The 13,320-nt window shown below is 51.9% G+C and overlaps 2 protein-coding genes across 6 annotated transcripts in view; one reads left to right on the forward strand and one right to left on the reverse strand.

Moving 5' to 3' along the window:
* Positions 1–4,024: 4,024 nt before the first annotated feature.
* LETM2 (leucine zipper and EF-hand containing transmembrane protein 2) lies at positions 4,025–10,192 on the reverse strand. Of its 3 annotated transcripts, none has more exons than XM_048928278.1 (10): positions 10,009–10,192; positions 9,113–9,536; positions 8,809–8,952; positions 8,527–8,661; positions 8,155–8,358; positions 7,055–7,174; positions 6,385–6,489; positions 6,162–6,248; positions 5,646–5,720; positions 4,025–5,084 (listed from the first exon to the last, which is right to left on the reverse strand). In XM_048928278.1, the coding sequence occupies exons 1-10, from the start codon at positions 10,065–10,067 to the stop codon at positions 5,034–5,036; spliced, it is 1,404 nt and encodes a 467-aa protein (XP_048784235.1). In that variant the 5' UTR covers positions 10,068–10,192; the 3' UTR covers positions 4,025–5,033. The 3 variants fall into 3 exon arrangements, 2 of the variants coding, with proteins under 2 accessions (XP_048784235.1, XP_048784234.1); XM_048928277.1 differs by having other exon boundaries at positions 4,028–5,084; positions 6,138–6,248; positions 10,009–10,191; XR_007373423.1 differs by having other exon boundaries at positions 5,038–5,084; positions 5,646–5,758; positions 10,009–10,190.
* A 2,749-nt stretch (positions 10,193–12,941) lies between these two features.
* NSD3 (nuclear receptor binding SET domain protein 3) overlaps positions 12,942–13,320 on the forward strand; it is a 34,057-nt gene continuing 33,678 nt past the window's right edge. For all 3 annotated transcript variants that reach the window (XM_048927982.1, XM_048927986.1, XM_048927987.1), the window contains exon 1: positions 12,942–13,112. The gene's annotated coding sequence lies outside the window, so the exon portion shown is untranslated. The remainder of the gene's footprint in view (positions 13,113–13,320) is intronic.

The following is a 13,320-nucleotide window of genomic DNA, read 5'->3' on the forward strand; positions in this document are numbered from 1 at the left end:
AAGGATCAGGGTTAAGGTCAGGTTAACCCTTTCCCTGCCTTTGTACCCCCAGGGGGGGTCACAAGGAGCTGAGTCCTGGACTGGTGGCCTGTGACAGTGTGCCTGCATCCGTGGCCATGTGTTGGTTAATGCAGCAAGGCTGCGGGTCGCAGTTCTGTCTCATCGGCCCTTTTAAAAGCATCTGCTTGTTGCTATTTCCATGCGTAAATTAAATCGATCAGCCGCTCTCCCCCCCCCTCCTAAATTAAATAGGGCTTTTAATCAAGTGATTTATGTCGGATCCGCAGCCTGGGATTAAGCTCACAGCAGCAGGAGGGGGAGAAGAAAAGAGGGGGGGGGGGGGGGGGGGTCATAAATCAGCGCTCTCCCTGGGAGCGGTTTGGCTGTGGGAGCTCTGCAAGCGCGTGTTTACATCATCAGAAAGTGCTGCTCTCACCATCTCCTGCTCATTTCCTGGGGTGAGCAGGAGGGCAATTAAATATGATAATAAGCAGAGCGGCTTCTCCAAGCAGCACCGCGAAGCCTTCGCAGGGAAGGTGCTGCTGGGCTGAGCTTGGGGGGCACAAGCAGCCCTGCAAAGGGAGATGCTGCCTGCTGTCCCTATGGCAGCCACATGGGAAGGGGAGCCCCAGCAGCGCCGGTGCTCCATCAGCCCTCAATGCATTTTGGGCTCCCCTCACAACTCTTTGTCCTCTCCTCCTTTTCCTTTTTCTCTCCTTTTAAAGCCCTCCGGTTGCACAGGACCCCAGACAACCTCCTGGCCTCGGCCCAGGTTCTGCCTGAGCTCTGCTTTGTCTCGCTGCCAGGCACCGACACACCGTGTTTGTAATTCCACCTCCATGCAGGTTTAACGGGTGGCACTGGGGATGCTCTCCCCCCCTCCCCAGCCCCCCAGCAGCCAGACCCAGCCTTGCTCTCAGCTGTACATCACTCCCTGTCAGCTCGCACAGCAGACACTTCTGGGCTGTGCTTTCATCCAAACAAAACATCACTTCTGCCCCGGGCTGGCTGCAATAACTCCATTCCTGTGTGCAATCCGAGCACTGCCACCGTGCAGAGCAATCCCACAGCTCCACTCCACGCACTGATGCTGGGATGTGCCAAAATCCCCACCTGTGGGTATGGGAAGAACATCCCTGAGCATCCCACAGTCCTCCTGCATCCCAGTGTGAGGATGCACAGAGCTGGGATGGATCCAGGAGCCCCAGGACCCCTCTGTCCACACCCCATAACTCTCCCTTTCCCCTCCCCATGAGGTTTGGTTCTCCAGCCCGTGTTCTACATTATTTTAAGCTGGTGTAAGGCTCGCTCGTCTTTGTTACAAATTTATAACAGAGACAGAAAGCCTGCTAGGAATGTAATGCTCTAATACAGGAGGCCATAAATCTCAGCCTTTGTTGTGCTTGGGCCTCACTAAATCACTGCTTTTCCCTCTGAATATTAATCTGCTCTAAAAGTGCTGAGCGGTGCATCTTTCCCAAATGGCTTTTAGGGGAAAGGCTGATGTAAGGGCCGTGGCACAGCCCCATAGGACACAGGGAGCAGGGATTGGTGCTGCAGGGATGGGGGGAGCGGGGCAGGGGGGATGCAGGGAGCAAAGATTGGTGCTGGAGGGGCTCAGGACCGGGAGCATCACCAGCCATGTGCCATAGCAGCACCAGCATGGGGATGCCCAGGGTAGGAGAAAAGCCATCAAATGGGCTCCCTGGAGTCAAAGGGAGGGCTGAAAGGTGTTTGGCACTGGTGGAGCTGGAAAAGCTCTCCCCACGCCAAAGCACACACAGCCTGGGAGCTCTGCACCATTTAATTTGCCCGATGTTGCAGAACAGAATGCAGTAATTTATGGGGCTCTGCTTAGTTTGTTTCCTCCTTGCTCTCGGTGCAGCTTGGAGCTGCATTTCCCCTGCTTTGCTCCTGCAGTGCTGCGGGGCCGGAGCTCCATCCTCCAGGAGCTCTGTGCGGTCAGAAAGCAGCAGGTCTGGGGTATGGCTGCAGGTTTGGGATATGACTGCAGATCTGAGATATGACTGCAGGTCTGGGATATGGCTGCAGGTCTGGGATATGGTTACAGGTCTGGGATATGGCTGCAGGTCTGGGATATGGCTGCAGGTTTGGGATATGGCTGCAGGTCTGGGATATGGTTACAGGTTTAGGATATGGCTGCAGGTTTGGGGTATGGCTGCAGGTTTGGGATATGGCTGCAGGTCTGGGGTATGGTTACAGGTTTAGGATATGGCTGCAGGTCTGGGATATGGTTACAGGTTTAGGATATGGCTGCAGGTCTGGGATATGGTTACAGGTTTAGGATATGGCTGCAGGTTTGGGGTATGGCTGCAGGTCTGGGATATGGCTGCAGGTCTGGGATATGGCTGCAGGTTTGGGGTATGATAGCAGATCTGACATATGGCTGCAGGTTTGGGATATGGTTACAGGTCTGGGATATGGTTACAGGTTTAGGATATGGCTGCAGGTTTGGGATATGGCTGCAGGTTTGGGATATGGCTGCAGGTCTGGGATGTGGTTACAGGTTTAGGATATGGCTGTAGGTCTGGGATATGGCTGCAGGTCTGGGATATGGCTGCAGGTTTGGGGTATGGTTACAGGTTTAGGATATGGCTGCAGGTCTGGGGCTCTGCCAGAGGGTCTGTTCTGAGCAGTGAAGGGGTCACGGGGCTGCCCTGGGATCAGCCCTGACCTGGACACATCACTCAGCAGCACAGAGCTGCACTCACCCAGGGGTGGCAATGGGCTCAGACTGCAGGGTGCAACTGCTCCCATTATCCTGTATTAGGTGGGACTGGCTGTTCTCCTCTGTTGTATTTAAAGACTATCAGAGAAGCAGTCTTTCCCAGGAACATCACCCATTTATGGGAATTAAGACTATTATCTCAGACATTTTCTGCCCACCTCTTGCACTGAAACCCCCAACAATTTGCAGCTCCTCCCAAGCTCATCCTGCACCCTGAAAGCTCTGCAAAGCTCTGTTCTGCCCTGTGCTGAGGAGGACACCTGGGCAGCATCCCATAAACCCTGGGTGTGAGCAGAAGAGCAGCTCCTGTCCTGCAGATTGCAGCCTGCTCTGGGAGTTGTGCTGGAAGAGAATAAACCATTTTATTTCATTTTATTTTTGCTGAATGGAGCTCTTGGCCCAGCATCTCACCTGCTGCTATGGGGTTTCTCTGCATCCATAGGTTCCTGCTCTGCCTGTGACCAGTTGGTGCTGAGAGCACCAGCACGTGTGCAGCCACCACTGCAGTTTTGCAGGGCTGAGCTGTGTGTGCTGGCTGCTGAATGCTGCCTGTATGTGCAGAACTGGAGCCTGGCTTGAAGCAAAAGGGCTGCGTGGATACTGGGAAGCACGAGGTCTTTACATCTGCTCTTCTGCAGCTTCATATTTTGGGCACAGCGCTGTGGAGGTCATTGGAGCTGCCAGCCCTGCTCTGTGCTGCAGGGAATGCAGGCTGAAAGGCACTGCAGGCAGGCACGAGTGCTGCACAGGTGCAGCCTGCAGTGCAAACACTGCAGCACAAACACTGCAGCGTGCTGCTGCCTGCTGGCTGGGATTGGCTGTGCTGCTGCCCTGAGGTGCAGAGCCCCAGAGCTGCACCAGGAGATGCTTCACTGGTTTGCATTGTAGGGAAAGGGCTGGCTGAGATTCGTGCAGTAATTACTGTGTGGCTCCTTTGTAGTAGGAAAACACGTCCCCTGATGATAGTGATGTAAACTATTGACTGCTGGCAAAGAGTGGGAGCTCGGGGGAGGGAGCAGAGCTGGAAGAAGTCATCGATATGAATGGTATTATTGCATGTATGTGTGTTACTGTGGGACAGGGATCAATTCCCTCAAATTGCATTAGGATCTGCTGAGCTGCTCCTCCTGCACAGGCAGCTCCTGAGCTGCAGCTGCTCTGCACACAGAGTCTCTGCTCCTGGCCCTGTGGCACAGCCCTGGTTGTGGCAGCTGCTCCTGGGAAGTGCATGCGTGCCTTTTTCTGCCCTCTGAATTGACACCATTAAAGTGCAGACATCCAGGATTGCACATTGGTTTTATTGCCACGGCAGAGGTGCAGGTACAGAGCTAAGCTTGCAGCAGACAGCTATCCCTGCACTGCATTCTGATTCTGTATTGCTATTAAGAGCCCAAAGTCACATGTTTAAAGTGCTGATAATGCCCCGACCTTGAGATGACTGCATTTTTTTTGTTGTCTGATTGTTCTACAAGTTGTCTGACCTCTAAAAAAGACGCAGCACCAAGCCTAGCTTTCATCTGACAGTCAGTATAAATATCTACAGTCCATAAAACAATTTCCAAATATTTACATACACCAAAAACTAACAAATGCTAAAAACAGTTTCAGTATCCTCCTGTGGAGTCTACCACAAACCAGCAGCTGATGCTGGAGTGTATGAAGAATCATGTTTAAAAAGTCTGAGGGCAGCTGCTATGACGCAGTGCTGAGCTGGGGAAGGTTTTAACCAAGTCTCAGCTTGTGAAATACGTGGCTCTGCAGGTTGTTGCCTCACAAGACCCAGAGGGATGCTGAATAATGCACACCTCTGTCTCCCATGGCAGCTGGCTGCTCCTGTCAAGCTGCAGCAGCAGGACAAGATGGGAGGCATGGATGCGTGGCTGTGCTCCTGCACAGGATTCTAAAGTGCAGAATTCTGGACTTCCAGACTAGTTCATTCTGCACCTGGACCCCTGTGAAAATGAAAAGCTGTCTTTCCTAATATTTAGGAGCTCAAATACCTGGTCAGTGAGTAACAGCAGAGACAGCAGTATAAATAGGAACATATTTACAACATAAGTTAAAATGGTGGGGGTAGGGGTGCAGTACAAAGAGAAGCTGGTGCTATGCTCACAGCTGTAGCATTGTCTGCCTGCTAGTAAGTTTGAGACAGAGGGAAAGGGCCCCTTAGGACTACTGACACCTCTTTGTAAAGCAGTCTGCAGGACAGACACTCTTTCCTTTTAAGGAGGTGCAGAGATGAAAGCTCCTTTCTTCAGCCTTGAGTGTCCTTGCTGGCTTCAGGCTAGACTCCATTGGCACCAGCCTTGCTGCTCTGAGATGCCTCCAGTTTAGTCTGAGTGTGAAAGTTGCAGATTTTAGGCAGTACCAATACAAAGGCTTCTTAAAATACAACAACATTTGACTCAGATCAAAGCTCTTCAGGGTAAAGGAGCATTTTACTGTCAATATAGCTCAGCCTGGACACCCAAACTGGCCTGAAGCGGACATCCTAAATCAAGGTGTAAGCAGCTGTATTGCAATCTGTTATTCACAGAAAGGAAAGAATAATGGAAAAGGGAAATTACTGTACATATATACACATATAAAGATACAGAAAGGCACTTAATACTGGGCTGGTTCTGACAGAAGATGAGTTCTATCCAAGTGTTTTAAAGCAGACTGCTAGGGAAGAGTACAAAGGGCACAGTGACAACTCCCTCCCATTTGCTTGGAGTCTGCCTCAATAACATGCTGTGTCGTGTTCAGCAGCCCTCAGTGCAGCTCTGATCCACAGTTTCTCCAGTCACTGCTGAGCTTAACATTCAGAACACCCTGTAGCACGAATTTCTACAGCTGGACTATGAGCTGTGTGACAAAGCTACTTGAGAAAGCCTAAACATTCTGAAATGCTTACCTCTTGTTGGAGTGGCTTAACTGGCACCTCTGAGACTGGTAATTTCTCTGGTGGCCGAGGTACAAACTCTTCATTCTTCGAGGAAAAAGGCAACTTTAAGTCTCAGAACCCTCCTGGAAAACAAAGCTTCTAGGCAGACCCCATAAGGTCCCCCTCCTTGTCAGAACAAGGCTGTTCCCTGCAAGGCATCTTTGTGAAACCAATGCCATTTCCATCATTTCTCCTCCACTATTTAGTAGGGCTTTTGTGAAATAACTCCAGCTGCTGACACCACATCCTAACTGCCCTCCTTTAGTTTTCTGTTGCTGCTTTTATCAGATTGGACTCATACAAGGAATTCCCCTCAGCTTTGTGTTAAGAGCCACAGGCTCTGGCTTTGTAACCCTGGATGCATTGGTACTTTTTGTCCTGGACAGTTCAGCCCATGTTTGCTGGGGCAGCTGAAAAGAAGCCACCTTCAACTAAGATAAATGAACCTGAGTTGAAGCTCACTTTGTGTTTTTGCTCTTCTCTGACCTTTCTTGCCTGTGCAATGGGGGCAGGATCCACCAGGGTCTCCTGATCTTCAGGAATGGATGTCATCACTTCCTCAGTTTCACTTATCTAAGGAAGAACACAGAGCTCAGTACAGGCAGAATTTCAGTTCTTTTGAAGGGTGGAAAAACAGGATTCACGTCACAACGCCTCACTTGGGTAATGGTTCAACCATTAACCTGAGAGCTTTATTCAAATAACTCACCTTATTTTCTGGAAGAGGTTGTGGCTTTACATCTATTAAGTACAAGGCACGTGAGAGCAGGAGCAGAGAAGGTGGAACATTCTCTTTTAAGTGCAGATCTAGCCACTGGGAAAAGAAAATTGGCTGCAAGTCAACACTTACTTAGCAGTCCTTGTACTTAGAAGATCTTAGAGCTATCTCGAGTTTGGCTACTGAAATTCTAAGCTACCACAATGAGAAGAGAGAGTTTGGATGACTTTGGAATACCTACAGAATGGACACTAGAGAGGAAGTTTCCTCTTTCCTTTGTATCTCCTCGTATTTCCTCCCTTCCTTTGTATTTCAGATAAGCTGTAGATCATTCAGTACCTACAGCAGCATCTGTAATCTGTTTGAATGTTTGTAAGAGACTGGTGTTAGCTCTACTAGAAGTTCTGGCTACTTCAGAAGCTTAAAACACTTTTCCCCCCTCTCCCAGTCTTTATTTTGCTTCTAACCAGCCACCCCCAGCTCTTTGCTCTCCAAAGCAACATGCATATTTCACGCTTTAGATCTCAGCTGTGCAAGTCAGGATCCATCTAAAAACCCTTGGAGGAATCCTAAGAGAAATCTGATTCTGTTCTGCATGAATGTTGTGCAGCATTCTGTCCTGGGAGAAACCTGACTGAATAACTGAACAGGAATCACTCACCTGTCTGAGCTGTTCCTTCAGCTGCTCCTCTGAGAGACCCAATGACCGCATCCCTCTGGCTCTGCATGCACTCTGCAGTTCAGACACACTTAAGCCATTGACTCCTTCCTTGGCAATCATCTGAAACGAAACGTTCCTATCTAGGCATACAGTAAAGCCAAAACTTGATAAGCTTGAGGCTAAATAAATGCCTTTAGATAAGCGTAAAGTCATAGCAAGGCAGAGACAAGGCAGTACTGACTTTCTGACTAATGCATTCTGTCCTTGAAAAATGACAGGATCCACCCAGCTACAGAGGATGAAAAATGCTGGTCCAGATTTTTTTTCAGTACAGAGAATTTCACTTTTATGTGCAATCCTTCAGTGGCCCTGAGAACTGTGAAGATTGGATGCTTTAAAGCTGAACCTGCAGTTAGTCAGGTATGTACTTCTGAAGTACATCTCTTTCTAGGAAGAGCCTTTCTACTCTTTCCTCTAAATCCCAGCAGGATTAACACCATTTCAAATTACAGTTCCTACAGAATCATAAGATGTAGGCTACAAGTGGCTTCTGGAGATCCCCAGCCCAACCTCCTATTCAAAACAGAGTTAGGCTGAAAGCTGCTTTACAGAATCACAGAATCACAGAATCACCCGGGTTGGAAGGGACCTCAAGGATCATGTAGTTCCAACCCCCCTTCCTAGCAGGGCCACCAAACATACATATTCAGATCAGGTTGTCCAGGACCCCGTCCAACCTGGCCTTAAACACGTCCAAGGACGGGGCATCCACAACCTCCCTGGGCAGCCCGTTCCAGGGCCTAACCGCTCTCCTAGTAAAGAACTTCCCCCTAACATCCAACCTAAATCTTCCCTCCTTCAACTTGGATCCATTTCCCCTTGTCCTGCTGTTGTCAGCCCTTTTGAAGAGTTTAAACCCCTCCTGGGTGTAGGTTCCCTTCAGGTATTGATAGGCTGCAATGAGGTCGCCCTGCAGCCTTCTCTTCTCCAGGCTGAACAAGCCCAACTCCCTCAGCCTGTCCTCATAGGGGAGGTGCTCCAGCCCCCTGATCATCTTAGTCGCCTCCAAAAGCTGTACATCAGGGCTGATTTCAACTTACTTCATCATCTGCCTTGATAGTCCTGAGCCTCAGCAGAAGCTGAAAGCGGAGCAGATTGTTGGTGCCAATGGGCTGCAGCTCCAGCAATTTGCAAAGCGCTACCAACTGCGGCCGTTCCAGGTGTTCCAGGGTCAGCTCATCCTCAAAAAGCTTGGAGAAGCTCACAATCTCTTGGGTGCTGGGTTTGTGGCCAGTGTGACGAATCTTTAATTAAAAAAAAACAAAAAAAAGCCAACCCAATTAAAACAAAATCCCACCTTCTGAATCAAAATCCCACCTTCTGCCCCTCTAAAGAATCCCTTTCTGTTTTTCACGCTGGCATTCCAGCCTCTCACTAGAAACGGAATGATAGAATCAAAAGGCACATTTTACCTGGTGCACATAGGAAGAGAACTGTTTTCCTTGTCCTGTATCTGCTTTGTTCCTTTTGGCCATCTCTGCAATGGTCTCTTGCAAGAACTTTGCTAATTCCAGCTTTGCATTTAATTTCTTCTTCTGCTTTTCTTCCTTCATTTAAGAAATAAAGCATAAATAGAACTTCCACTTGGAAACCAAAAGGGAGAGGGGTTGTAGGACAAAGATGAAATAAAACTCTTTGTGCTGTTGTATGGATGTTCTAACTAGACTGCTGGAATCTCTGAGAACAGCACAAACCTTTTTTGACTCTGTCTCAAACGTTGAGGGCAGCATTTCAGGAAAGAGTTTCAAGAACACTGGCAACAGAAACTCCATGAAGGGAACAACGATAAACACCAGGAAAGGAACCAGCCGGAAAAGATCTGCACAGGTCCTCAGCAACTGCACAAAGAAGAGCACAGCAGAAGCTTTTATTCAGCTGGAGGAAAAGAAAGAACTGTCCCAAAGAAGCACGGAAACCACGCAGTTAAATGTCTTTTGCTACAGTAAGCCTCTGAATACGCCATTATAGCAAGTTGTTGTTCGTGTGTCTGGCACTTACCCTTCGTCTCTCTCTCCTAGTGAGAACCTGACCATGCAGCAGCCTCCACACCATCCTGGCAGCAACCTTAGTATCAATCCAGAGCAAGTGGAACCCGTTGTAATAATGCTTCACTTCACAGACAATTTTTTGGTGCCAGGATTTTTTCCCTACAGGGTTTTCTGTGCCTCCTGCTGGTGTTGGGGTGGGTGCAGCACCTCGGGTGGGTGCAGGCTGCTCCTGGGGCTCCCGGAGCACACAGGTGGATGTGTGGAACCATTGCACGGCTTCAGCTGCAGGGTGAGGCAGGCGGGGGTCCGGTTGTGCGTGGGGCTGGCGTTGTGAAGGGCGTCCACAAGTCTGGTTTAAGTGCAAATCCACCAGTTGGACCAAAGCAATTGCTGGGGAGCACGGAGAGATGGAGTGCAGGAGGAGCTGGGAGCCTCTGGAAGCAGAGAGGTGGTTAAGAAAAGCACGGTGCTCCATGGCTAAGATGCCTGAACACCAATTTGTGTGCTTGGTGCCATAGCCTGTGAAAATAACCTCACGGCTGCCTCAATGCCTGCAGCTCCGAGAACTGAGCAGTAAGCAAAGCACCGAAAATCCCACGGCGACAACTTTAATTCGGGAGGAGAACAACACGAGGCTTCTCACTGCTCCTAGGGAGAGCTTCCACGGGCTGCCAGGAACGCCTGAGCACAGAGGGCAGAGCCGGGTGCCCTCTGTCCCCCTGTGCCCTCCGTCCCTCGGTGCTGAGGCCGCACACAGGTGGCTGCTGAGGCCGGCTGGATGCTCACAGGAGCGCTGAGCCCCCGCTGCGCGCTGTGCCAGCTGCAGAACCCAATAAATGAACCCAGCCCTGCGATCCCCGGTACCGAGGCTCCATCCCCGCGGGATCCGATGCATGCACGCCTTACCTGGACCTGAGCCTGGGCTTGGCCAGCGCCAGCAGCGCGCTCCAGCTGCGCAGTGCCATGATGCGGTGCACCCGCCGGCCCCGCTCCCCGCCCGGCGTCCAGCCTCGGTCCGCCGAAGCGATCCCATCGCGCCCTGCTCCCGACGCTCTAGCTCTTCAAGAGGAGCTCTATGGTTCCCTCCGCGTCGCTCCATAGCTTCGCGGCACAACCTCTGCGGCGGGAACCAATCAAAACGCAGGACACAACAGCGGAAGGGCGGGGGCGGGGCATGACCCGAGGTGACCCTGGAAGCGGCCTCTCATTGGCTTCGAGGGAAGTGGCGGTAAGATTTAAGGGGCGGGGCTTAGCGCGTGATGTCCTATGGGTGGCGCCACGGTGAGGCGGTGGCGGGAAGTTGTGAGGTGAGGTACGGCGCTGCGGGGCGCGAAAGGCAGCGGCCTGCCTCCTTCCCTCAGCCTCGAGTCACCCTGCAGGTGATCTCACAACTATGGAGAGCTGTGAGATCGTGCCTTTTGATGTCCTCACCTGCAGCGGGCGGGAGGCAGCGCCGGGTTCCTCACACGCCTTCAGGGCTGAGAGGAGGTTTGCGTGGAGCTGCGATGTGCTGGGGGTGCCAGCAGGCCCTGAGCGATGCCGTGTCAGCCTCACAAAGCATTCTCAATGAGGAACAGGTTTCTCTCGTTGTGGCTAAGGCAGGTGAATGGTGTTTAAGATGAGAAGTTGGGAAGGCTGGATAAGAAGCACAGCAGGGTGTGTAGCAGGGCTCTTGTTATTGCCTCAGTGTTGCCCATTGGTTGAAATCATGTTGCCCATAAGGGCTGGCCTTCAGCTCCTTTAAATTCTGGGGAGAAAAGCACTCTGCCGTTAACCCACATTCTGTATTAGTATCAAAACCACTTAGTCCCATGTAACAGTACAGTTTGGATCCTGATTGTGATTTAAGTATCATAAGGCAAATGTTCAGGGCTTCTTTCTGTTTGAAGGAGGGTTGGGTGCTTCTGTTTTTAAGGGGAGCCATGCAGGCCGGCTCCCACGCTTAGGAGCCCTGTGTGTGATTTGAGGCATGGCTCCTGGAAGCAATTACCCGGCTTTATTTAAAGCAGAACATTCTTCAGGGAGAGCACAGCACCTCTTTGATTGCTGAAGATCATTGTTTTCTCTCTGGGTTATTGTAAAGCATTGTGTGGCCTAGGAGGAATGCTGGGCCTGGTGCTGATGGAACTGCAGTTTGGTGTTGGTCTGAGCTGCTCAGGAGGAGCCCTGTGAGCAGGAGTGCAGTGCCTGGAGGGAGGCAAAGCCCAGAGAGGGCTGGAAGGAGCAAAAAGCACAATGTTCAAAGCATTGTGCTGAGGTGATGGCAGGGGCTGCTGGGTACAGTCAGTGTAGGCTGAACGGCGATCCTGATAAGCATCTCTAATTACTTGTGAGTGCGTGTTCTTCTCCCAGCAGCTGTTTGTACCTTCCTTGCAGTCCCTGCACGCAGCGTGAGTAAAGAATGTGTGCTTAAGCAACAGTTCTGTGTTCACAGCTTTTAATCGTTTCTTCTGTAAGGGGCGGAGGTTATCATCTGCTCACTGACTTTTGCTTTCACCTCGATTATGATGAGTTAAAACTTGCTCTAGCCCTATGTGTAGTTTCTTATCCATCAGATCATTTCAGAACAATAGCGAAAACTGTCAGGAAGTGGAAGAAATAGTGTGAGAGAAGGCAGGAATGGGAGAAAACGTCAGTACCCCCGCAGTAATAGTTTGAACTGCAACACTTAGAGAAGACTTGAGAAAGAGAGAGGGCCTTTTTTAGGTCACCTCCATTTCTGATGGCTTATTGCATTTAAGAAGGAGCAGAATTGCCTTTTAAGTTCACTTTATTACAGCAATTATCGCCTTCCCCCACCCCCAAGCACAAGAGAGAAGCACCTCATTATTGTGGGCGCTGGGCCGCAGGGTCTGGGCAGTGCTGTGAGTTTGGGAATCATTGCTCAGTCTTTGTTCAGTGACTCGTGAAGCTCTTCTCTCTTCAGTTTCCTCTTTCATGTTGGATCATGCCTCTCTTGCCACCCAATGCATTGTGTTTCACTGTCTGATATTTTTCCTCTGCTAACAGACGTCGGATTATCTTTCCATCTTGTTTGCTTTCTGTTCCCTTGTGCTTTCCTTGCTTTCCATTTTTTGCATGGTGGTTGTTTTGTTTTTTTGTGCTGCAGGAAAGATTTATTGTGCATATTTGGGTTGTGATTTCTTCTGTGAGGGGGAAAAAAAAATTGGGGGCTGTGGAGGGAGGGAATTAATTGCGAGCATTTCAGTGCTTAATTTTTCAGCCAAATTAGGATTAGGAGCTGTTGAAGGTTTTTCTTTCTCCATCCAACCCACATGCCAGATCAACCCAGAATCGTGAAGGCACGCTGGAATCTCCCCAGCAGAACTGGTGTTTGTTTCCCAGGCCTCATTACCATCCAGTAGTAGTAATTAAATGCATCTCAGCTGCTGTGCTGGTTTCGTAACCACAGCACAGATGAGTGGCACGATGGGCTGCTGTGCTTCCAGCCGGGCTGGTGGCGAGTGTGCCCTCACAGAGAGCGGCTGCTGTTGGGCTGCAGGGTTCGCACACGGGCAGAGGGCAGCTGCTGTTGAATCGATCGGGCTGCTGCTCGCATGGAGCGCAGCTGCAGGACTACAACCCCCGTGATGCTTTGCGGCGGGTGCCGCCCGGGTGGCCAATGGGGCGCAGAGGGGCGGTGGCGACGCGCGCATGCGCGGAGGTGCCGGCCGGTGGGGGGGGGAGGAGGCGGAGGGCGCGGAGCGGGGCCGGGACGCGGGCCCAGCGGCACGGAGCGCCGCCTTCCCCCGCCGCCAGCGGTCGCCCGCGCCCCGCCGAGCGCCTCCCCTTGGCCGCCGCGCCGGCCGGGAGCGGGCGGTGGGGGGGCGGGCGGCCTCCCGGGGCGGAGCCCGGCGCCAGCGGCGGGGGCGCGGAAATCGAGGCCGGGGCTCCGTCGGGCCTGCCGTGCGGGAGGAGGCGGGCGGGCCTCCGCCGCCCCCGCCGCCGGCCTTTGTCTCCGCTGGGCTCGGAGGACGCGGCGGGGGCAGTTAGAATGGAACAGATTGAAGGTGAGGGAGGCGGGGGCGGCCCGAGCCGTTCGTCCGGGTTTTTAAAGGGTCCGCGGCCGCCATGTTTGCTGCTGCCGGCGCTGCGGCGCGGCCCCGGGGCGGGAGGGGACGGGAGGCGGTGGGCGGCGGACGCGGGGCCCGGCTGCACCGCGCGCTGCCGCCCCCGAGTGGCCCCGGGTTCGAGGCTGCGGTCGGGCCTTAACCGGAG

Source organism: Lagopus muta, chromosome 27, assembly GCF_023343835.1.
Source record: "Lagopus muta isolate bLagMut1 chromosome 27, bLagMut1 primary, whole genome shotgun sequence".
Lineage (NCBI taxonomy): Eukaryota > Metazoa > Chordata > Aves > Galliformes > Phasianidae > Lagopus > Lagopus muta.

Bases quoted from the DNA above. Each gene is read 5' to 3' on its own strand.
- LETM2 (XM_048928277.1), bottom strand. From the start codon at position 10,067: ATGGCACTGCGCAGCTGGAGCGCGCTGCTGGCGCTGGCCAAGCCCAGG. The intron at 5,721-6,137 runs GTGAGCTTCAAC...TTTTCCTCGAAG, and splicing joins GAGAAGAGCAAAAACACAAA to AATGAAGAGTTTGTACCTCG. The intron at 5,085-5,645 runs GTAAGCATTTCA...TTTCACACTCAG, and splicing joins TTAAGCCACTCCAACAAGAG to ACTAAACTGGAGGCATCTCA.